The 26,369-nt window shown below is 44.6% G+C and overlaps 1 protein-coding gene and 2 long non-coding RNA genes across 58 annotated transcripts in view; 1 reads left to right on the top strand and 2 right to left on the bottom strand.

Annotated features, from left to right (window-relative positions):
* Nucleotides 1-9,324: 9,324 nt before the first annotated feature.
* On the bottom strand, nt 9,325-10,899 carry LOC127916200 (uncharacterized). 2 transcript variants are annotated; one of them, XR_008093818.1, is made up of 3 exons: nt 10,530-10,899; nt 10,244-10,477; nt 9,325-10,165 (listed from the first exon to the last, which is right to left on the bottom strand). It is a non-coding gene; the product is annotated as an uncharacterized LOC127916200 (long non-coding RNA). The 2 variants fall into 2 exon arrangements; XR_008093819.1 differs by having other exon boundaries at nt 10,556-10,899.
* An 8-nt stretch (nt 10,900-10,907) lies between these two features.
* LOC118379639 (phosphatidylinositol-binding clathrin assembly protein-like) overlaps nt 10,908-26,369 on the bottom strand; it is an 82,064-nt gene continuing 66,602 nt past the window's right edge. For 5 of the 6 annotated variants that reach the window (XM_052497710.1, XM_052497705.1, XM_052497706.1 and 2 more), the window contains 7 exons: nt 21,481-21,648; nt 20,834-20,864; nt 17,986-18,121; nt 15,356-15,379; nt 12,911-12,967; nt 12,617-12,730; nt 10,908-12,398 (listed from right to left, as the gene is read on the bottom strand). In XM_052497710.1, the coding sequence (XP_052353670.1) occupies nt 12,384-12,398; nt 12,617-12,730; nt 12,911-12,967; nt 15,356-15,379; nt 17,986-18,121; nt 20,834-20,864; nt 21,481-21,648 (545 nt within the window). In that variant the 3' untranslated portion in view covers nt 10,908-12,383. The remainder of the gene's footprint in view (nt 12,399-12,616; nt 12,731-12,910; nt 12,968-15,355; nt 15,380-17,985; nt 18,122-20,833; nt 20,865-21,480; nt 21,649-26,369) is intronic. The other variant, XM_052497708.1, reaches the window with a different exon arrangement.
* On the top strand, nt 17,988-20,827 carry LOC127916201 (uncharacterized). Of its 50 annotated transcripts, XR_008093837.1 has the most exons (9): nt 17,988-18,407; nt 18,447-18,610; nt 18,650-18,690; nt 18,774-18,978; nt 19,019-19,059; nt 19,179-19,219; nt 19,261-19,547; nt 19,629-19,710; nt 19,752-20,827. It is a non-coding gene; the product is annotated as an uncharacterized LOC127916201 (long non-coding RNA). The 50 variants fall into 50 exon arrangements; XR_008093862.1 differs by having other exon boundaries at nt 18,897-18,978; nt 19,179-19,547; XR_008093848.1 differs by having other exon boundaries at nt 18,856-18,978; nt 19,179-19,547.

Raw genomic sequence — 26,369 nt, 5'->3', positions numbered from 1 at the left:
AGTTGTTCTGCTACACACTTTTCCACAACCTTTGACACCACAGGTAGTATACTAATGGGCCTGTAGTTACTCACGTCAGCAGGGTCGCCTGATTTAAAGATGGCCGTTATTATGGCCGACTTCCATACCCTTGGAAACACACCGAGACCAATAGATGTGTTGGCGACCTTAGTAATGGGGCCAATGAGTGACTCTTTGTAGTTTTTAAGAAAGGTAGAGTCCATCCCAAACACATCTTTGGCTTTAGAGTTCTTTAGTGAGCTAATCACCTTGTTCACCTTTGACTCAGAAACCTCCCTTATGATGAAGACAGGTTGAGTGTCATTCACTAGCACTGAGCCCAAGAAACCAGTGGAGGGGTTCTGTGTCAGTACTCTGACAGTCAATAAAGTAGGAATTGAAGGCTATTGCTATTTCGACTGCATCCTGTGTTAGATTGTTATTCACCATGATTTCTAGTCTTTTTGCAGTGTTACTATGGTCTTTCCCTGTTAACTTTTTTAGATTCTCCCATATCAATTTAGAATTTCCCTTTGCTTCACCAATTATGTTAATAAAAACGTTTGCCTTGGCCTGTCTGATTTCTTTTATCATCTTATTTCTCAACATGGTAAACCTACGTCTGTCATGCTCTAATTTAGATTTTAGGGCTGTTTTTAGAGCATAATCTCGTTCTTTCATCAATTTCCAGATTTCTCCATTTAGCCAAGGAAGAGTGCTCTTTTGGCCAGGTTTGGATTTGATTTTCGATAGAAAAACCTGACTATCAGCTTCCACGTCTGTATAGGACAAGAGATCATTCCAGTTTATTCCCTTAATTGCTTTTTCAAAATAGTTTAATTCACTCTTAGGTATTCTGAGTTGATCCGGCTTTCTAACAGTAGAGAGTTATAAAGGGTTCTAAGGGTTATAAAGGGTAATGAGGGTTATAAAGGGTAATACAGGTTATAAAGGGTAATAAGGGTTATAAAGGGTTATAATGGTCATAAGGGTTATAAAGGGTAATAAGGGTTATAAAGGGTTATACGGGTTATACAGGGTAATAAAGGGTTTTAAAGGGTAATAAAGGGTAATAAGGGTTATAAAGGGTAATAAGGGTTATAAAGGGTTATACGGGTTATAATGGGTAATAAGGGTTATAAAGGGTAATAAGGGTTATAAAGGGCAATAAGGGTTATAAAGGGTAATAAAGGGTTATAACTGGTAATAAGGGTTATAAAGGGTAATAAGGGTTTTAAAGGGTAATAAGGGTTATAAGGGTTATAAAGGGTAATAAGGGTTATAAGAGTTATACAGGGTAATAAGGGTTATAAAGGGTAATATGGGTTATAAAGGGTAATACATTTACATACATTTAAGTCATTTAGCAGACGCTCTTATCCAGAGCGACTTAAGGGTAATAAGGGTTATAAAGGGTAATAAGGGTTATAAAGGGTAATGAGGGTTATAAAGGGTTATAAGGGTTATACAGGGTAATAAGGGTTATACAGGGTAATAAGGGTTATAAAGGGTAATAAGGGTTATAAGGGTTATAAAGGGTAATAAGGGTTATAAGGGTTATACGGGGTAATAAGGGTTATAAAGGGTAATAAGGGTTATAAAGGGTTATAAAGGGTTATAAGGGTTATACAGGGTAATAAGGGTTATAAGGGTTATACAGGGTAATAAGGGTTATACAGGGTAATAAGGGTTATAAAGGGTAATAAGGGTTATAAAGGGTAATAAGGGTTATAAGGGTTATACGGGGTAATAAGGGTTATAAAGGGTAATAAGGGTTATAAAGGGTAATACGGGTTATAAAGGGTAATAAGGGTTATAAAGGGTTATAAGGGTTATAAAGGGTAATAAGGGTTATAAAGGGTAATAAGGGTTATAAAGGGTAATATGGGTTTTAAAGGGTAATATGGGTTATAAAGGTTATAAGGGTTACTTTTGCACTACTTTTGACCAGAGCCCTATGGGTAAAAGGATACCATTTGGGACTCAACCTAGGTTAAGTGTCTATCTACATTTTACATTTAAGTCATTTAGCAGCTAAAGAGCATTAGTACAACAGTAGCTTCCTGCAGATATTTGCAGCAGTGTCGGCTCGGCCTGGGACAGGGAATAATGTTGCCGAGTTTGGCCACTAGATGGCAACAACACTTTAAGAGAACATATTTAACCCCTTTGACCAATCAGGTTGCATTATTAATTTTGCACTTCTTTGAACTTTTTTTCTCCAGAATAATTCAATTCCCCTTATTTCCTAATACTAGGGAAGTGTGTTTGTTATGGATACTTTGAGATTGGAGTGTATGTCTTTTCAATAGGAGCTGAAATGTTCATATTTCTGTTGCTTTGGCAGTGTGTGTTGGTTACGGAAATGTACTGTGTTTGAACATGTACAGTATGTCTGGTCCAACCCAGAGCCATGTATTTAGAGAGTTGAGACATTGAGGGTTCTACATTATGATGCATTAATTAACATGACACTCCAACATTCTATGGCAGCCATGTTAGCATCGTTTAAATATTCCTGTGTAATGTTATGTAACGGAATTTATAGAATTAGATCAATATTCAAAATTCTTAATGTTGGCCCAACTCTCTAAAATATATGGCTCTGGTAAAAACTGTTGAATTCTGGGAAAAATAGTTGTCTAAGAGAGAGCAGGAGCCTTAAATAGGCTGTTATCCTGCATCAGCAGAATGCTAGAGATTCATCATCGACAAAGACAGGAGTCACTGCACCTCACATTTTTCACGTACTTCTCTGTGACACACAAGTCATGCACATGCACACACGCACGCACACACACACACAGAGAGAGATAAAGGGAGAGAGAGGGAGAGAGAGAGGGAGAGAGGGAGAGAGAGAGAGAGAGAGAGAGAGAGAGAGAGAGAGAGAGAGAGAGAGAGAGAGAGAGAGAGAGAGAGAGAGAGAGAGAGAGAGAGAGAGAGAGAGAGAGAGAGAGAGAGAGAGAGAGAGAGAGAGAGAGAGAGAGAGAGAGAGAGAGAGAGAGAGAGAGAGAGAGAGAGAGAGAGAGAGAGAGAGGGAGAGAGAGGGGATGAGAAAACGCTAAACACAGAAAGAGGAAGGGGCAGAGAGACAGTGGGGGGGTTAAACGTCCTGCTGAAATCTTACTCAGCAAAAAAAGAAAAAAAAGAAGGAATTTCCGAGTCACTGAAATGTTATATTTCAACAGAGGCATTGAAACCAACTGATCTTATATAGAAACACCATGCAACAATTTGATCCACAAGAACTAAAAGAAAAAGGAAGAAGCTATGGGATATATATATATATATATATATATACACACACACTCACTCACTCGCTAACTCACTCACTCACTCACTTGCTAACTCACTCGCTCGCTATCTCACTCACTCGCTAACTCACTCACTCACTCACTCACTCACTCACTCACTCACTCACTCACTCACTAACTCACTCACTCACTCACTCACTCACTCACTCACTCGCTAACTCACTCACTCACTCACTCACTCACTCACTCACTCACTCACTCACTCACTCACTCAACTCACTCACTCACTCACTCTCTCACTCACTCGCTAACTCACTCACTCGCTCACTCACTCACTCGCTAACTCACTCACTCACTCACTCACTCACTCACTCACTCACTCACTCACTCACTCACTCACTCACTCGCTAACTCGCTCGCTCACTCACTCGCTAACTCACTCACTCACTCACTCGCTCACTCGCTAACTCACTCACTCACTCACTCACTCACTCACTCACTCACTCACTCACTAACTCACTCACTAACTCACTCACTCACTCACTCACTCACTCACTCACTCGCTCACTCACTCGCTCACCGCTAACTCACTCACTCACTCACTCACTCACTCACTCACTCACTCGCTAACTCACTCGCTAACTCACTCACTCACTCACTCACTCACTCACTCACTCACTCACTCACTCACTCGCTAACTCACTCACTCACTCACTCACTCGCTCACTCGCTAACTCACTCACTCACTCACTCACTCACTCACTCGCTAACTCACTCACTCACTCACTCACTCACTCACTCTCACTCACTCACTCACTAACTCACTCACTAACTCACTCACTCACTCGCTCACTCGCTCACTCGCTAACTCACTCACTCACTCACTCACTCACTCACTCACCACTCTAACTCACTCACCACTCACTCACTCACTCACTCACTCTCTCACTCACTCGCTAACTCACTCACTCGCTCACTCGCTAACTCACTCACTCACTCACTCACTCACTCACTCACTCACTCACTCACTCACTCACTCACTCACTCACTCACTCACTCACTCACTCTCTCTCCTTTTTCTGCTTTAGTTCTGCCTTGTTGATGGTGTTTATCTGAACTGGAGGAGACAGACAATCAACCAATAGTATAGTAGTATTGTATTGTATAGTATTGTTAAGAAAAGTCTGAAGCAACTCTAGTCTCAAAAGATTCAATGCAAAAGAAAATCCTCAAAAGAGGCCACACTCACACCCCTACCTGGGTTTCTCCTGCTGCTGTGCCTCAGCTGATTTGGGCCCCTGGTAAATGATCTCCCCTCTGTTGTGTTTCATGCCGTTCCTATCTGACGTCACTGTCGGCTGCGAAGGCTCCTGGGGCTTCTCGTTGCTATGGCACCCGTGGGTACAGCGCTACGATAGGAAAGTCCACTCGGGATGCTGTCTCTGATACCTATGGTCCAAACGCAATCTAAAGCATTCTCAGAAGTCCCCTACACATTCATGACCTATAATACATCTCTGCACTGACTAATCTCTCCTCATTCATTTACTTATTTCAGCAACTAAAGGCTTTTCCGTCGAGTCGTATAATGTTGGTTAGGTATATTTTTCCGTTTTAATTTTACTCCGGAATCACCATGATAAATACAATCGTTTTTCTCGAGTGCACTTTTAACAGAGCTGAGATGTACTTTTGGTCGAGAGCTTCAAGTTCCTCAGTGTCCATATCACTAAGGACCTACTGTCTCATGGTCCAAATACAGCAAGATAGATGTGAAGAAGGTGCGACTACGTCTCTTCCCCCTCAGGAGGCTGAAAAGACTTGGGCCCCTCAGCTCCTCAATAAGTTCCACAGCTGCATCAGTGAAAGCATCTGGACTGGCTGCATCAGCGCTTGTTATTGCAACTGCTTGGCATCCAATCACAAGGCGCCACAGAGGGTAGTGCGTACGGCCCAGTACATCACTGGGGCCAAGCTTCCTGACATCCAGGACCTGTATACTAGGCGGTGTCAGAGGAAGGCCCTAAAAATGGTCAAAAACCTCCAGACACCCAAGTCACAGACTGTTCTCTCTGCTTCCACTTCTTTCACTGTACAGCCCTACCTATGGGGTTGTGGATCGATGACATGGAGTATCAGTCTACTCAGTGACACCCAGAGAACATTAGCATCGTAGCTCTTATTGTGGGACTCTGTAACAACTGTGAAATGACACACATTTATTGTACAATCGTGCATTGTGATCGCAGTGGTGTGGTGGGCTTGGCTTGCACGTGCAAATTCAGCACACACAACATTCTATAATAGAATTGTGTTATTTGATGTGTAACTTTATTGACACACGAAGACCCAAACGGCGTTCCAAAGTTTGCTGGAAACACCACTGGTGGGAAAATGCGCATATTGTCCTTATTCGGATTCTAGAATGTTCCCATGAAAATCTGTCGGGCAATTGGATGGAAACCTAGCGAGTGTCTGCCTCTCTCATAGGCACATCTGTCACACACACACGTTTACAATACAATCTCTCAATCCGGAATCTCTCCATGATATATCAGTGATTGGATGACTACAACTCTTAGCACACGGTGCTAACAGACACACTAAAACAGTGACGACCTGTCATTCACAGCATGTTTTGATCCCCACATTTTTACCCCAAAATAAATACAAATGTTTTTTGGGGGTGGGTTTGCCTGTTATTTTGGCGTTAATATGTGTCACATATCAGTTTGCAAACAATGTAAAAAATATATCATTGAGTTAATGAAGCTGCATTAAAACATAGTCTCTTTTTTGTTTTCTTGAGTAAAGCAGCTCCAAAATGCAGGTGTTTCAGCATAGCTCAGTGCTTTCTGTGGTAATGGGGCAAGCCAGCAGAAAATACAGAGCGTTGCACCGTGATTGGCTCAGTGTTCTGTCACTCATGGGGACACTAGTCACCGCCAAGTCTAAGGATCAAGCTCGAAAATTCAAGCACTTTGGGTGCTGCCATCGAGTTACATTAGAAGTTCCCATCAAAGGAGGCTCAAGGTCATTAGCCACATAAAATGACGTCAAATCTAGTAGCTTTGATTGGACTAATCATGTCAACATAACTTAAAAATCTTAGCTAGCAGTTATCATGAATCAAGTCGACAATCTACTGGCAAATCCTTGTCATATGAAGATACATTATAGATAAGACGTATCAGTGCTCATCAGTCATTGGACAAACATTACACAACAAGTTGGATATCGCAAATACAACAATGAGAGGTTTGGAAGGAATCAGCGGCTAACTGCAAGCATTGCAAAGCAATCACTAGCCTGCTATTCAGTGGAGTGGCTGTGTGGTCCCAAGTCTAAGATGAAGTCTATATTCCTAGTTTAAAGTTATAAACACAACATTGGCCATGCTGTCAAACAAGCATGATTTGTGTCGCACTCAAAACAACTCGGAATTGCAAAATCGGACTTCAAAGAGTTCAAGAGCACTGCGAACCCAGAAAAACGCGCTATGACTGGGAAAATACGTTTTGAACTTTCATCCAACTCGGAATTGTAAATCCGGAAGTCGGGCCTCTTTCTAGAGCTACGACCTGAAGATCACTGACTTCATACCCCTCTCACTTACTCCTCGCTCCCGCTCTTCAGCTGTCAGTCGTTATCTAGCGGTGGATTGGCATTACCCTCTCCTGGCCTGCCCTGGCTGTGTGTGTCCTAGTAATTTCGACTAAGGACTGTCACTAATAAATGTTGGCTTATTACTGGCTTTTTGGGACAGACATAAAACTGGACACGCTAAGGCCTACTGAAGGTCCACCTCTTGCCCTACACTAAACGCCAAACTATTTTCAATAGCATACCGGCTTGACCTTTGAATTCTGTGTGGTTTAGAAACAGAACAAAAATCACAAAACACTAAAAGGAAAATGACTTTATTTCTTCTTCTTAAAAAAAAAAAAAGTAAAATAAAACAAAAGTAAAGTAAAAGCCCATAACTGAATTATATTCTGAAACATTTGTTATGTATTATTTCCATGCTTAATAAAATCATTATATTTCTGCATAAATAAATAAACATTTACAAAGAGGGGGAAGAACCAGAGACGAACCAGAGACGAACCAGAGACGAAGGTTTCATTATCTGAATCATTGACGACCAATCAATCGATCAACAACTGATCAAATGGACAATTCATTAATGGCCTGTAGACATGCAGCCAATCGTCTGCCTTCCTTCTCCATACATGAAATCCCCCATTGGGTATTATATCATATTAATATATATATACCGCATAATGCAATTATCTCTCAGGTTCAGAAAAATTTAACAAAAGAAAACAAAATAACATTATAGCAGATGTGTGTGTGTGTGTGTGCAACCCAAATGACAATCTCTTCCCTACTGTACGTAGTTCACTAAGTAATGCACTCTATAGGGGACAGGCTATCATTTCAGATGTATATTACGTGTGTTTGTATGTACATAGTAAATCACCAGGCAGCAGTCAGAAGAGTAGTTCTCAACAACAACTGAAAAAATCATTTAGGAAAGAAAGAATGTGCACAGGAACATCTTGGAACGAACACACCGACTGAAAACGAGGGAAGTTGTTTGTGTTTGTTTTTGTTTTTAACAAATAAAACAAATACATTTCAGGGATTTATCCAAATGTATCCATTCATAACCCCAAAAGTCTCCCCATTCCTTTGTGCGTTTCAGATTGACTTGACACGTATCGGTCTCGTATGGAAAGGATCACACACACAGAGGCTGCTTCACTTACAGATAGTATCAAAAAGACCCATTTCAATAGGAGTCAAAGTAACATGGCATCTTTGGAAAAGTGGATCGGGCTACACCCTTCAGACCAATGCATTTTGAGAAGACAGGAATCAAGGAAAGACAATTGAGATTGGATAGGTCTGTTTAGGTTAGGGGTACCGGTTCTTGTAGCAGGTTAGGTTAGGGGTACCGGTTCTTGTAGCAGGTTAGGTTAGGGGTACCGGTTCTTGTAGCAGGTTAGGTTAAGAGTGCCTTTTCATGACAACACGGACACTTGAGCGAGTTGACAGGGTAGATCAGATTATGCTTTTAACTAGCCTGGAATCCAAGCTGATATGCATACGTTTCAGTCTTGTTTCACCAGGCTAGCTTTTAAGGTGTAGCGAGGACAACAAGACATCACAACCATGTATTCATTGAGGAGAGAAGACTCTCCACGCTGTCACTCTCTCTGCCCTTCCACCACTTTGAAACCAGCTCAAATTTACACAAAACACCTCCATTTACAGGCAGGACTTGTTTTATACAGTTTTCTCTGCATGGAATCCCAAAAATAATAAGTAAACTGGAGAACACAAGACGTGATAAATTCAGGAGAGAAAAAAAATGTTTTGGGAGATTTCACTTTTTTTTTTTTTTTTTTTTTTTTAAATGGCAAACAAAAAGTTGTATTCCAAATGGCACCCTACTCCCTATATAGTGCACTACTTTTGACCAGAGCCCTGTTCCCTGTATAGTGCACTACTTTAGACCAGAGCCCTGTTCCCTATATAGTGCACTACTTTAGACCAGAGCCCTGTTCCCTATATAGTGCACTACTTTAGACCAGAGCCCTGTTCCCTATATAGTGCACTACTTTAGACCAGAGCCCTGTTCCTATTAGACCAGAGCCCTGTTCCCTATATAGTGCACTACTTTAGACCAGAGCCCTGTTCCCTATATAGTGCACTACTTTAGACCAGAGCCCTGTTCCCTATATAGTGCACTACTTTTGACCAGAGCCCTGTTCCCTGTATAGTGCACTACTTTTGACCAGAGCCCTGTTCCCTGTATAGTGCACTACTTTAGACCAGAGCCCTGTTCCCTATATAGTGCACTACTTTAGACCAGAGCCCTGTTCCCTATATAGTGCACTACTTTAGACCAGAGCCCTGTTCCCTATATAGTGCACTACTTTAGACCAGAGCCCTATGGCTTAGGGTTGATTCAAGATCCTAGAACTGCTACCCAGAGCTCCATGCCCACCAGATTCAGGGACATGAACCCACCAGCATCTTCAGGGACAGAGATTGAATCTCCCCTTACATAGGTGCTGCTATAGCGAGGCTATCCTTTAGACAAAGAGACATTTCAGAAAGACTACAGGCCTCATCTTTCATAAGGATGATATATCACCCGTAGCCAGCCGATTGGCTATCGATGCATATATATTCCAATCCAAGACAGTTTTAAAGTTTCCAGGATTGATGGACATTGTGGAGTGGGGACATACCCACTCACAGCAGAAGCAGTGAAGGCCAATGACAGAGCCCAGAGAAACAGGAAGTTAGATGGGGATTCTAAATCCGTATCTAAAGGAGAACGAAGAAGAGACAGCACCTTGGGGGTAATTCTAGAGCTGGGTCTACCTGACAGTATACAAGGAGGGGGATATTTTATAACTATAATCTACCCGGCACTGGATGAGACCAGAGGAAGAATCTAGAGCTGTACGTACTAGACAGGCATTGGAGAGACCAGAGGAAGAATCTAGAGCTGTACATACTAGACAGGCATTGGAGAGACCAGAGGAAGAGAGTAACAGTTTCATAAAAGGTGTTATGTTAATATACATCATTATCATTTAGGTTTATAACGTCTAAGCAGGTGTTTGGAGAGGTTGGACTTGCGAGCAAAGCTGAGAAAGCAGTACATACTAGACATCCATTGGAGACAAGAGAAAGAATCTAGAGCTGTACATACTAGACAGGCATTGGAGACCAGAGAAAGAATCTAGAGCTGTACGTACATCAGGTGGCATAGTCATCATACACTTCAGCGCCAAGATATTAGCCCGGTCCCAGGTCTTTGAGCTTTTGCCTACTCCACGGTCATCATTTAGCATGACAATTACATAAGAAGTTGGCAAGAGAGCACAGACCTGCTACCAAGATCCAGTAAACAGACCTGCTACCAAGATCCAGTAAACAGACCTGCTACCAAGATCCAGTAAACAGACCTGCTACCAAGATCCAGGAAACAGACCTGCTACCAAGATCCAGGAAACAGACCTGCTACCAAGATCCAGGAAACAGACCTGCTACCAAGATCCAGGAAACAGACCTGCTACCAAGATCCAGGAAACAGACCTGCTACCAAGATCCAGGAAACAGACCTGCTACCAAGATCCAGGAAACAGACCTGCTACCAAGATCCAGGAAACAGACCTGCTACCAAGATCCAGGAAACAGACCTGCTACCAAGATCCAGGAAACAGACCGGCTACCAAGATCCAGGAAACAGACCTGCTACCAAGATCCAGGAAACAGACCTGCTACCAAGATCCAGGAAACGGACAGAAAACAGCCCTGGGTGAGCAACACATGGCATGAGCAGGAAAACACACCAATGCGTTTTATACAGGGGAATTAAGACGGTGGAAATTGTGGCAATTTGTCCAAAAGATGTTAACCCCTCACCTGTTTCACCTGAGCCCCAATAGTTACACTGACATCCTTTCATAAAGCAATCCGGGAACCAGAGTGTTATCAAACCAGTAGTGGCTTGTCCATTTTACACTCCATGTGTCCCAAAAAGTATTTAACAATAAAGTAACCCTTGGCAATAAGGTTCAGAACGTGAACCAATAACAACCTTGACACACATATATAAAAATAAAAAATAAAAATTGACATTATTACCACCAGAATTATCCCAGAAAAATCTAACATTGTTCAGTGTGTGTTTCTGCATGTGTGTGTGTAACGTGCTACATGCATGTGTGTACATCTGTATGTACACGTTATTGCATGCCTGTGTGTGTGTGTGTGTGTGTGTGTGTGTGTGTGTGTGTAAGCATGAATCAGTCAAAATTCGAGGGCACAGCAGGATGAGGAAACTGTTTTTACAAGATACAGACGCAGTAGAGAGGAGGGGATAGAAACATTTTACACCAGGAATGTTCCCAAATGGCAACCTATTCTCTAAATACTGTAGGCCCCTACTTTTAACCAGGGCCCTTAGGGCAGTAGTGCACTTGATAGGGAACAGGGTGCCATTTCAGATGCGCTCAACAGTTCCCTAGCTCTCTCCATGGACAGACAGAAATACATGAGAAGCAGCCGAGAGTTGGGAGGATGGTGAGGGTAGAGGGGTGTCCTTAATGTTTTCTATCCAGTCTGATTGATGGTAGGATGATGGTGAGGGTAGAGGGGTGTCCTTAATGTTTTCTATCCAGTCTGATTACACCTGGTGATGGCTTCTCCATGTCTGAAACACCTCCCCTGGGTAACATACAGACCGTAAGTGCTTCTTCTGAACTAGCAAACAGTCAAGGACGGCTCGCGAGCAGGGACAAACATTTCCACCCGGTTGATGAGTAATGGTGAGAAAGTTGGAAAACAAAAAACATCTTTAATTTGGTGACCTTTTAGTCTAAGAAAGCAGGTAGAGACCAGCTCACTAAGTAATGCTTTTATAAACAGTGCACACACACACACACACACACACACACTCAGAGATAGAAAACCAGAACACAAGATCCTACCAGTTTGTAACTAATCTCACCAACCAGAGAGGATGGCTCCAACGGTAACCTACCCATCTATTTGTAAACAAATCAGTCCGTTCTGCCCATGGCTAGATTCACACCTCTGTCTGTTTGTGTGTGTGTGCCAAAGTGCTCAATATCAGCTCAGTAGCATACCTACAACATCGGAGAGTCCCAGTCATTTTAACAGGCTGTAATCCATCCATCTACACCGAAGACAAACTAAACCAACACAGAAAAAGTCCATGTACACACGGGTCCTAAGTGTAATGAACCTATGACCTTTCACACCTGACCCCTTCACACCGTCTACTCTAAAAGACCTATCCATTTATAGGGGTTCAATATTTTTTTTTTTGGGGGGGGTTGGCTGTTTCAGACAGAGAGGTAAGCCTTTATAATATCATAAACACTCTTCTTTGCTCTACCCTCCATCTCCCGGGTTCATCAGCCTCTTCTTCCCTCTTCCTCTCCTCTTGTATTTGGTGTTGGTTGGTTGGTTTTTCTGTCTGCCCCTCAGTCTTTCATTCATTCGTTTCCCTTTTCTTCGTTTGTCCGCTCTGTGTGTTTTATGCCATCATTTTTCGTCGCTCTGCTCCCCCAGATGAAATTACATGAACTGCATCTGAGACGGAGAGAAAGAAAAGAGGAAGAGGAAGGAAAGCCAGTCAGTGAGGGAAAATGGCAGAAAAGGACACTAAAACTGCAGGGGAAAATGGGTTTGTGAGTTCGCATGTACAATTGTAGTGCCGTAAAGGACTTTGGACTAAGGGTGTAGGTCAGGTAGGGTAACTCGAGTTCAGGGGATGGGGCATAACAGTGTTGTAAGGGTCTGGGGGTCACCTGGGCTCCAGGCATGGGGGAGAAGGGGTTTGTGGGTCTGAGTACAGGCTGGTTGTACATCATGGGCTGGGGGGCCATCACCTGTACACCCCCCATCTGACCCATCTGAGGGACCTGGGGAGGAAAAAACATATCAAGCTTTTGTTTTTGTTTGAAATGGGTCAAGACAGTGAGAGACAGGAAAGTTGGGGGACATGTTTAGCATCAGAAGGATGTGGGCCTTGCTAGGCCACGGCCATTCTTCTAGCAAAATACATACCAGGTATTAATATGGTATGTGTGAACAGCACTCACCATTCCATACATAGGCACTTGCGGTGTGGTCATGGGGAAAGGCATAGGAGCTGGAGCCTGTATGGGAGGAGAGAGAGACCTGGTTAACAGAGCTGAGGGACAATTAAAGACCGGTCTAAACAGGTAAAACTGATGGGATGACCTCCACGGACATCACATTCATCAACACAGGTAAACTACAGATAAACACTTCAAATAAACTACAGATAATCACAGTTAAAATAAATTGCTAATAAATAAAGGCAAGATAACCTAAAATAAATAACTACAGGTAAACTAAACTACAGGAAACAACTACATGTAAATACAGGTCAAATAAACTATAAATAGATGCAGGTAAAATAAAACAAACTGCAGGTCAAATGATTTACAGATAAACTACAGGTCAAATGATTTACAGATAAACTACAGGTCAAATGATTTACAGGTAAACTACAGGTCAAATGATTTACAGGTAAACTACAGGTCAAATGATTTACAGGTAAACTACAGGTCAAATGATTTACAGGTAAACTACAGGTCAAATGATTTACAGGTAAACTACAGGTCAAATGATTTACAGGTAAACTACAGGTCAAATGATTTACAGGTAAACTACAGGTCAAATGATTTACAGATAAACTGCAGGTCAAAAAAATAACTACAGGTAAACTATAAATAAATATAGATACAACAAACTACAGGTAAAATGATTTACACAAACTATAGGTAAAATAAATAACTACAGGTAAACTATAAATAAATGTAGGTACAACAAACTACAGATAAATACAGGCACAATAAACTACGGGTAAAGATAAACTACGGGTAAAGAGGTCATATAAACTACGGGTAAAGAGGTCATATAAACTACAGGTAAAGAGGTCATATAAACTACAGGTAAAGAGGTCATAAACTACAGGTAAAGAGGTCATATAAACTACAGGTAAAGAGGTCATAAACTACAGGTAAAGAGGTCATAAACTACAGGTAAAGAGGTCATAAACTACAGGTAAAGAGGTCATAAACTACAGGTAAAGAGGTCATAAACTACAGGTAAAAGGTCATATAAACTACGTCTTTCTACTAGATGTTGGAACATTGTTGCTATAACAACCTCCACTCTTCTGGGAAGTCTTTCTACTAGATGTTGGAACATTGCTGCTGGGGACTTGCTTCCATTCAGCCACAAGAGCATCAGTGAGGTCGGGCACTGATGTTGGGTGATTAGGCCTGGCTCGCAGTCAGCATTCCAATTCATCACAAAGGTGTACAATAGGGTTGAGGTCAGGGATCTGTGAAGGCCAGTCAAGTTCTTCCACACCGATCGACAAACCATTTCTGTATGGACCTCGCTTGATGCACAGGGGCATTGTCATGCTGAAACAGGAAAGGGTCTTCCCCAAACTGTTACCAAAGTTGGAGGTACAGAATTGTCTAAAATGTCATTGTATGCTGTAGCATTAAGATCTCTTCACTGGAACTAAGGGTCCCGAACCATGAAAAACAGCCACAGACCATTATTCCTCCTCCACCAAAGTTTACAGTTGGCACTATGCATTGGGGCGGGTAGAGTTCTCCTGGCATCCGCCAAATTCAGATTAGTCCGTCGGACTGCCAAATGGTGAAGAGTGATTCATCACACTGCTCCAGAGTCCAATGGAGGCGAGCTTCACACCACCTCAGCCGGCGCTTGGCATTGTGCATGGTGATCCTAGGCTTGTGTGCGGCTCCTCGGCCACAGAAACCCCTTTCACGAAGTCCCCGACAAACAGTTATTGTGCTGACTTTGCTTCCAGGGGCAGTTTGGAACTCGGTAGTGAGTGTTGCAACCGAGTACAGACAATTTATTTGCACTGTGTGCTTCAGCACTCAGTGGTCCTGTTCTGTGAGCTTGTGTGGCCTACCACGTCGTGGCTGAGCAGTTGTTGCTCCTAGACGTTTCCACTTCACAATAACAGCACTTACAGTTGGCCATGGCAGCTCTAGCAGGGTAGAAATCTGACAAACTGACTCGTTGGAAAGGTGGCATCCTATGACGATGCCACGTTGAATGTCACTGAGCTCTTCAGTAAGGTCAGTCTACTGCCAATGTTAGTCTATGGAGATTGCATGGCTGTGTGCTCAATTATTTTACACCTGTCAGCAACGGGTGTGGCTGAAATAGCCAAATCCACTAATTTGAAGGGGTGTCCACATACTTTTGTATATATACATAAAATCAAAGTTTGTCATGTGCGCCGAATACAACTTACAGGGTGGAAACTTCCTCCAATCTAATGCTTTTAAATTCATGAGGAGGGAGTGTACACTTCTGGGTGAAGGGTAGAGAACGGGAACAAAGACCAGAATTCTCTCTGATAGACCCCTGGTGAAAAGTGATGCACCACTACAAAGACCAGAATTCTCTCTGATAGGCCCCTGGTGAAAAGTGATGCACCATTTGGGTCCCACCCTACTACTTACATAACCAGCATAGAACATCCCATTCTGCATGGCAAAGAGAGAGAGAAAGAGAGAAAGAGAGAAAGTGAGAAAGTGAGAGAGTGAAAGAGTGAAAGAGTGAAAGAGAGAGAGAAAGAGAAAGTGAGAAAGAGAGAGAGAAAGTGAGAAAGAGAGAGAGAGAGAGAAAGAGAGAAAGAGAGAAAGAGAGAAGAAAGAGAGAAAGAGAGAAAGAGAGAAGAGAGAAAGAAAGAAAGAAAGAAAGAGAGAAAGAGAGAAAGAGAGATGGGGAAGAGAAAACAGAGGAATGGAGAGAGGGAGAAGATGGATGAGGTGAAGAAGTCAAGACAGCAAAAACAGGACGACATGGAAAGAATTGAGACCGAGACACACACAAACAGACAGAGACAGGGACAAGGACACAGGGACAAGGACACACGGACAGAGACACACACAGACAGACAGAGACACACAGACAGACAGAGACAGGGACACACACAGAGACACACACACAGACAGACAGACAGAGACACACACACAGACAGACAGAGACACACACACAGACAGACAGAGACAAGGACACACACACAGACAGACAGAGACAAGGACACACACACAGAGAGACAGGGAGAGAGAGAGACAGGGAGAGAGAGAGACAGGGAGAGAGAGAGACAGGGAGAGAGAGGAAGAAAGGAAGCAAGGGGTTAGTGACAGATTTCCATTGGCAAGCTCAGCACTCAGTCTTGGCAAGCACTAGGGTTTCCGTTAGGAAAATGCAGTAAGGAACAGCAAAATCACCAGCCTATGTCAATCCAATATGTCACGTAATAGAAACGTTTAAGTCTACAAAAAAAACATAGCCCACTCTGTAAGAAACAGAGTCTAGTTTAGGAAACAGAACTGTATTGAGATCAAAGGTTTTATTGAGGCGAAAATTATCAGAATGTCGGCCAAAATTCACCTCGCTACATCTTCTCCCACTGCCGGCCACTGAGCTTCCTCTCATTACCATATTTGGTAGTGAGTGAAAACTCCAACCAGATGCTTCACATTTATACACCCGGTGAAATATATCTGGCTCATTGCTCGTTCTCTGTTATAAGCCCAGCAACGTGCACAAGGCAGTAGGCTATGTGCCAGAATTCATTTCACAAAGCAATTAGCGCGAAAACACAAATTGTCAAAAGCGCACATGCATTTTCATGTGACAAGAGATTAAAATATTCATTACAAATTTTGAAAGACGAGAGATCGAAAGACGTAACAACTATCATGGGTTGCTAACAACTATCATGGGTTGCTAACAACTAGCATGGGTTGCTAACAACTAGCATGGGTTGCTAACAACTAGCATGGGTTGCTAACAACTAGCATGGGTTGCTAACAACTAGCATGGGTTGCTAACAACTAGCATGGGTTGCTAACAACTAGCATGGGTTGCTAACAACTAGCATGGGTTGCTAACAACTAGCATGGGTTGCTAACAACTAGCATGGGTTGCTAATAACTAGCATGGGTTGCTAATAAGACTAGAAGTGTGCGTTTGGCTACTGGACAATGAAAGAAAGTACAACATGAGAGAAATATACTTCCATATGCCTTTGAAACCAGTAGTCTTCATAAAATAATTGGCTCTCCACTTTCTACAGGTTAGATTTGACTTTGAAGCAAGGTAAGACATGCCTCATTAAGATGAAGTAAAATGTTTGGATTACAACAATTAAGTTGTTTTTTCGTTTTTAAAACGCATCGTGCCTCCAGCTCATTGCAACGTGGTGTGTGTACGATGCGCTGAAGAAGCCTGCCTACCATTGCCTTGGAAACACACTTCAATTATCAGTCCAAAAATCTATTATTAAAAAAAGAAGCTGTTTTAAAAACCGTGGCCATCAAAACTGTTTTTAAACACACGATTGCATTTATTGTTGAAATGAAAGCATGTTTCAGTCCAGCAGTAATGAATGAGGCGTTTGAGGAGCCAGCAGCTGTCACGCTGTCTGACAGATTGAGGTGTTTGAGGAGCCAGCAGCTGTCACGCTGTCTGACAGATTGAGGCGTTTGAGGAGCCAGCAGCTGTCACGCTGTCTGACAGATTGAGGTGTTTGAGGAGCCAGCAGCTGTCACGCTGTCTGACAGATTGAGGTGTTTGAGGAGCCAGCAGCTGTCACGCTGTCTGACAGATTGAGGTGTTTGAGGAGCCAGCAGCTGTCACGCTGACAGATTTGCGTTCATCGGCTCTGTGTCTGTACGCCGAGTGTGTGTGATGAACATAACGACTCACGAAAATACCCAGAAGGCAATTTAATTCCACAAAATGTATGCAAATGCCCCTATAACATAACCGGTCAAATATATATACATCGACTGGTATTTCGATCTATGTTAAAGGCAACAAAAAAAAGCATTATTTTACAATGGGATTATTTTATTTTTATTGGACAATTGGGTAGTGGCAGTTAACAAATTTGTGTTTTGGTGTGCGGGGGGGGGGCAAAAGCAGGCTATTACCGGCTAACGGAAATCCTAGCACACACGCTCAAAGCACAGCAATCACAGTCTTGGCTAGAGTCCATCTACTGCAGCTGGACGGGCTGTTATTGACAAAAATAACATCACCTGCATCTCCGGTGAGAGACAGAGACACAACCACTCACCAGGTGTTGTACAGGCATGGGTGCGGGGGTCATGGGAACAGGGTTCCAGGCCGTGGTGCTGGTCATGGTCTTGCTCTGCCAGTTGTGTCCCCCAGTTAGTCTCTTCTCTCCAGACTGGCTCCACTGCATGTCTGGCCTGAACACCGGGGCACACAGAGACAAAATGCACCGTGCAAAAACACCACACTCGTTAATCAACTGTCACTATATCATATTTGTGACAATCCGACGCCAACGGTTATAAACAGATATAAAGGCATGTCTAATAACATCGGTAATATATTGCAGCTAAAGCTCTTCACTAGGTCTCACTGTGTCCTCTGAGGGGTAAAGCTCTTCACTAGGTCTCACTGTGTCCTCTGAGGGGTAAAGCTCTTCACTAGGTCTCACTGTGTCCTCTGAGGGGTAAAGCTCTTCACTAGGTCTCACTGTGTCGTCTGAGGGGTAAAGCTCTTCACTAGGTCTCACTGTGTCGTCGCTGAGGGGTAAAGCTCTTCACTAGGTCTCACTGTGTCGTCGCTGAGGGGTAAAGCTCTTCACTAGGTCTCACTGTGTCGTCGCTGAGGGGTAAAGCTCTTCACTAGGTCTCACTGTGTCGTCGCTGAGGGGTAAAGCTCTTCACTAGGTCTCACTGTGTCGTCTGAGGGGTAAAGCTCTTCACTAGGTCTCACTGTGTCGTCGCTGAGGGGTAAAGCTCTTCACTAGGTCTCACTGTGTCGTCGTCTGATGGGTAAAGCTCTTCACTAAGTCTCACTGTGTCGTCGCTGAGGGACACAGCTCTTCACTAGGTCTCACTGTGTCGTCGCTGAGGGACAAAGCTCTTCACTAGGTCTCACTGTGTCGTCGCTGAGGGACAAAGCTCTTCACTAGGTCTCACTGTGTCGTCGCTGAGGGACAAAGCTCTTCACTAGGTCTCACTGTGTCGTCGCTGAGGGACAAAGCTCTTCACTAGGTCTCACTGTGTCGTCGCTGAGGGACAAAGCTCTTCACTAGGTCTCACTGTGTCGTCTGATGGGACAAAGCTCTTCACTAGGTCTCACTGTGTCGTCGCTGAGGGACAAAGCTCTTCACTAGGTCTCACTGTGTCGTCACTGAGGGACAAAGCTCTTCACTAGGTCTCACTGTGTCGTCTGATGGGTAAAGCTCTTCACTAGGTCTCACTGTGTCGTCTGATGGGTAAAGCTCTTCACTAGGTCTCACTGTGTCGTCGCTGAGGGGTAAAGCTCTTCACTAGGTCTCACTGTGTCGTCTCTGATGGGTAAAGCTCTTCACTAGGTCTCACTGTGTCGTCGCTGAGGGGTAAAGCTCTTCACTAGGTCTCACTGTGTCGTCGCTGAGGGGTAAAGCTCTTCACTAGGTCTCACTGTGTCGTCGCTGAGGGGTAAAGCTCTTCACTAGGTCTCACTGTGTCGTCGCTGAGGGGTAAAGCTCTTCACTAGGTCTCACTGTGTCGTCGCTGAGGGGTAAAGCTCTTCACTAGGTCTCACTGTGTCGTCGCTGAGGGACAAAGCTCTTCACTAGGTCTCACTGTGTCGTCACTGAGGGACAAAGCTCTTCACTAGGTCTCACTGTGTCGTCTGATGGGTAAAAGCTCTTCACTAGGTCTCACTGTGTCGTCGCTGAGGGGTAAAGCTCTTCACTAGGTCTCACTGTGTCGTCGCTGAGGGACAAAGCTCTTCACTAGGTCTCACTGTGTCGTCGCTGAGGGGTAAAGCTCTTCACTAGGTCTCACTGTGTCGTCGCTGAGGGACAAAACTCTTCACTAGGTCTCACTGTGTCGTCGCTGAGGGGTAAAGCTCTTCACTAGGTCTCACTGTGTCGTCGCTGAGGGACAAAGCTCTTCACTAGGTCTCACTGTGTCGTCGCTGAGGGGTAAAGCTGCTTTAGTTTCTGTTTAGTTTCCAACGTATCTGAGTAGCACAGAAGCTCTGGAGATGGGTGGGTCCTAACACAGGTCTGTGGGATGGCAGTCCGTCTCGGGAAAACACTGCAGTGGTCTGTCCCAAAAGGACATTTACATGCTACGTAGCAAACTATCCAGAGTGTTGATTAACGCTATGTTTCTACCACATGATGGTTTTGTAATTAAAAACACTCAGATGTCAAAACTATTTTAGTGGCTTTTCTTGGTGTACCCCCTTTTCTCCACAATTTCGTGAAATCCAATTGGTAGTTACAGTCTTTTGACCAGGAGTCTAAGTTTACAGACTTGTCCCCTACGGACTCGGGAGAGGTGAAGGTCGAGAGCCATGCGTCCTCCTAAACACGAACCCACCAAGCCGCACTACTCGCTTAACCTGGAAGCCAGTCGCACCAATGTGTCGTTGGAAACACCGTACATCTGGCGACCGAAATCAGCTTGCAGGCGACCGGCCCGCCACAAGGAGTCGCGAGAGTGTGGCCGGTGGCCGGTCAAACCCTCTCCTAACCCGGACGACGCTGGGCCAAACCCTCTCCTAACCCGGACGACGCTGGGCCAAAACCTCTCCTAACCCGGACGACGCTGGGCCAAACCCTCTCCTAACCCGGACGACGCTGGGCCAATTATCCACCGCCTCATGGGTCTCCCGGTCACGGCCGGCTGTGACACAGCCTGGGATCGAACCCGGGGCTGTAGTGAAGGCTCAATGACAGCAATGCAGCGCCTTAGACCACTGCGCCACTCAGGAGGCCAAGACTATCACTTATTTTAGTAATGTGTTTTATGTCGAGAAGCAGTCTACTGTGTGTTATCAGCACTGCCTGCCTGGGACTGGAGTACAGTAGGATGGCAGACCGCCATAGCCCTCTATTGTCTAGGGAAAACGCTGCAGTAGTCTGGCTCTACATCACATCCACACACACTTACTTCTTGGCTGGGGCTCCTCCGAACTGCAGATCTGAGGAGAGAGAGAGAGAGAGAGAGAGAGAGAGAGAGAGAGAGAGAGAGAGAGAGAGAGATGGGTGAGGTGTATTTAAAGAGAGAATCTAAGCCAGACAGACAGAAAGCCAGCCAGCCCTGGGGAGTAGTGAAGGCTCCTAAATACTGTTTACAGTAAGAGTAGCGGCTTGTGATCAGTGGCTCCCTACTGGGTTCCCTCTCACTGCCTGTCCTCTCTCTGTCTGCCCAAACTTCTGATAGCTACTAGGGCCAATCCTTACCATTAGGTAATCCAATGGACCAAGAGGGAAAGAAGAGGGGGAGGGAAAGGAGAGAGGGAAAGGAGAGAGGGAAAGGAGAGAGGGAAAGGAGAGAGGGGGAGGGAAAGGAGAGAGGGGGAGGGAAAGGAGAGAGGGGGAAAAGGGGAGAGAGGGGGAGAGAACAGAGGGGTAGAGGAGAGAGGGGTAGAGGAGAGAGGGGTAGAGGAGAGAGGGGTAGAGGAGAGAGGGGTAGAGGAGAGAGGGGTAGAGGAGAGAGGGGTAGAGGAGAGAGACATGGAGAGTCAGCACAAAGAGAAAGACACAAGGAGACAGATGAGGACACAAAAGAAGTGTGTGTCTCTGTATAGTACTCACTGCCAACGAGGTTGGCGAGGGAGGAGTCCAGGTCGTTGGCCAGCAGCTTGCCCCCTGGGTGGTATCCTGGATGGGGGTGACTTGGGTGGGGGTGGTGGAGGGCCATGGGGGGAGCCTGGTTATGGTTGGACACTGTGGGCTTCAGCAGGTCCCCAAGAGCATCAAACCCTGGAGGACACAGAGACACCGGTTAATACAACACACACACACACACACACACACACACACACACACACATACATATACACACACACACACATACATACATATACACACACACACACATACATATACACACACACACACACACACATACATACACACACACACACACATACATATCCACACACACACATATCCACACACACACATATCCACACACACACATACATACATATCCACACACACACATACATACATATCCACACACACACATACATACATATCCACACACACACATACATACATATCCACACACACACACATATCCACACACACACATACATATCCACACACACACATACATATCCACACACACACACATATCCACACACACACACATATCCACACACACACACACACACACACACACACACACACACACACATATATATATACATATCCACACACACACATACATATCCATATCCCCACACACACACATACATATCCCCACACACACACATACATATCCCCACACACACACATACATATCCCCCCACACACACATACATATCCCCCACACACACACATACATATCCCACACACACATACATATCCACACACACACATACATATCCACACACACACACACACACATATCCACACACACACACACACACAACCACACACACACATATATATACATATCCACACACACACATACATATCCATATCCCCACACACACACATACATATCCCCACACACACACATACATATCCCCACACACACACATACATATCCCCCCACACACACACATACATATCCCCACACACACACACATACATATCCCCCACACACACACACATACATATCCCCACACACATACATACACACATACATATCCCCACACACACACATACATATCCCCACACACACATACATACATATCCCCACACACACACATACATATCCCCACACACACACATACATATCCCCACACACACACATACATATCCCCACACACACACATACATATCCCCACACACACACACATACATATCCCCACACACACACACATACATATCCCCCCCACACACACATACACACACACACATACATATCCCCACACACACACATACATATCCCCCACACACACACATACATATCCCCACACACACACACACATACATATCCCCCACACACACACATACATATCCCCACACACACACATACATATCCCCACACACACACACATACATATCCCCACACACACACACATACATACATATCCCACACACACACATACATACATATCCCCACACACACACATACATATCCCCACACACACACATACATATCCCCACACACCCACACATACATATCCCCACACACCCACACATACATATCCCCACACACACACACACACATACATACATATCCCCACACACACATACATACATATCCCCCACACACACACATACATATCCCCCACACACACACACATACATATCCCCACACACACACACATACATATCCCCACACACACACACACATACATATCCCCACACACACACATACATACATATCCCCACACACACACATACATACATATCCCCACACACACACATACATATCCCCCACACACACACATACATATCCCCACACACACACACATACATATCCCCACACACACACACATACATATCCCCACACACACACACATATCCCCACACACACACACATACATATCCCCCACACACACACATACATATCCCCACACACACACACATACATAACCCCCACACACACACACATACATATCCCCCCCACACACACACATACATATCCCCCCACACACACATACATATCCCCACACACACACACATACATATCCCCACACACACACACATACATATCCCCCACACACACATACATACATATCCCCCACACACACATACATACATATCCCCACACACACACATACATACATATCCCCACACACACACATACATACATATCCCCCCACACACACACATACATACATATCCCCACACACACACACATACATATCCCCACACACACACATACATATCCCCACACACACACACATACATATCCCCACACACACACACACATACATATCCCCACACACACACACATACATACATATCCCCACACACACACACACATACATACATATCCCCACACACACATACATATCCCCCACACACACATACACACACACACATACATATCCCCACACACACACACATACATATCCCCACACACACACATACATATCCCCCACCCACACACACACATACATATCCCCCACACACACACACATACATATCCCCCACACACACACACACATACATATCCCCACACACACACACACATACATATCCCCCCCACACACACATACATATCCCCCACACACACATACATATCCCCCCACACACACACATACATATCCCCACACACACACACATACATATCCCCACACACACACATACATACATATCCCCACACACACACACATACATACATATCCCCCACACACACACACATACATACATATCCCCACACACACACATACATACATATCCCCCCACACACACACATACATATCCCCACACACACACATACATATCCCCACACACACACACATATCCCCACACACACACACATACATACATATCCCCACACACACACACACACACACATACATATCCCCACACACACACATACATACCCCCACACACACACATACATATCCCCACACACACACATACATATCCCCACACACACACATACATATCCCCACACACACACATACATATCCCCACACACACACATACATATCCCCACACACACACATACATATCCCCACACACACACATACATATCCCCACACACACACATATCCCCACACACACACACATATCCCCCACACACACACACATATCCCCACACACACACACACATATCCCCCACACACACACACATATCCCCACACACACACACACACATACATATCCCCACACACACACACACACATACATACATATCCCCACACACCCACACCCACACACACACAAGGATATCAGCATTACACAAAGCGTAGGCTACGAACTCACACACAGATGGGCTATGAGGTTAAAAGAAAAGCACAGCATGCAGGACAGAGTTGACTCAAGTTTGAGAGAGAAATGACTTGGGGGAGGGGGTGTTGGGGGGAGGCAGGATCAGGTTGTGGGATATCATGAGAGTCATGAAGTCAAAAGGCTGTGTTCCTTTCCTTTATTTCTATGCTTGGGGCTTCAGTCGCTGTGTCTATTCATTGTATTTCTAGGATTCAGCGTCAGGGGCGGTAGCTGTATTTGAGTGATGATGGATTTCTGTTATTGAGTCATTACGCTGATCGATTCTATTCATTACATTTCTAGACTAAAACAGTAGAAGTGTAACCCATTTAGTTCTACCGTTTCTAGTCAGTCAAAATAATTATTATTTTTTTTTTTTTCAAATCTATTTCTTGCCTGAGTTGGCAAGCTATTTTTGTTTGCTGATGAATTTTAATGTGCTCGTTGTTGTGGAGTCATTACCCAGATGGATTCTATTAACTCTGTTTCTGGATGAAAACAGTAGCTTTTTATCCTTTCTATGTATCCTATTTCTAGGCCCAGCAGCTGTGTTATGATGGATTTATGTTCTTGTGGTTGGCATGTTGTGAAGTCATTACGCTGATTGCGGCTGTGTATTCAGGCAGCCAAGAGGGCAGGCTAGCGACGCCCGCAACACACACCTGCACTGTAGTAATGTATACAGGGTTGATTAGTTATACAGCAGTGAGAGTCAATGAGAAATCAAGTAATTCACGGTGTAAACGTTAAATTATATTACTATAACCAGAGAGACCGAGAGAGAGAGAGAGACCGAGAGAGAGAGAAAGAGAGAGAGAGACCGAGAGCGAGAGAGAGAGAAAGACCGAGAGAGAGAGAAAGACCGAGAGAGAGAGAAAGAGACCGAGAGAGAGAGACCGAGAGAAAGAGAGACCGAGAGAGAGAGAGACCGAGAGAGAGACCGAGAGAGAGAGAGACCGAGAGAGAGAGAGAGACCAGAGAGAGAGAGAGACCGAGAGAGAGAGAGAGAGAGAGAGAGAGAAAGAGAGAAAGAGAGACCGAGAAAAGAGAGACCGAGAGAGACCGAGAGAGAGAGAGAGAGAGAGAGAGAGAGAGACCGAGAGAGAGAGAGAGAGACCGAGAGAGAGAGAGAGAGAGAGAGACCGAGAGAGAGACAGAGACCGAGAGAGACAGAGAGACGAGAGAGAGACAGAGAGACCGAGAGAGAGACAGAGAGACCGAGAGAGAGACAGAGAGACCGAGAGAGAGACAGAGAGACCGAGAGAGACAGAGAGACCGAGAGAGACAGAGAGACCGAGAGAGACAGAGAGACCGAGAGAGACAGAGAGACCGAGAGAGACAGAGAGACCGAGAGAGACCGAGAGAGACAGAGAGACCGAGAGAGACAGAGAGACCGAGAGAGACAGAGAGACCGAGAGAGACAGAGAGACCGAGAGAGAGAGAGAGACAGAGAGACAGAGAGAGACAGAGAGACCGAGAGAGACAGAGAGACCGAGAGAGACCGAGAGAGAGAGAGACCGAGAGAGAGAGAGACCGAGAGAGAGACAGAGACCGAGAGAGAGACAGAGACCGAGAGAGAG

This window comes from Oncorhynchus keta, chromosome 35 (assembly GCF_023373465.1).
Source record: "Oncorhynchus keta strain PuntledgeMale-10-30-2019 chromosome 35, Oket_V2, whole genome shotgun sequence".
NCBI classification, from domain to species: Eukaryota; Metazoa; Chordata; class Actinopteri; order Salmoniformes; family Salmonidae; genus Oncorhynchus; species Oncorhynchus keta.
The sequence above is the reverse complement of the archived record's forward strand: the minus strand, read 5'-3'. Positions and strand labels throughout refer to the sequence as shown.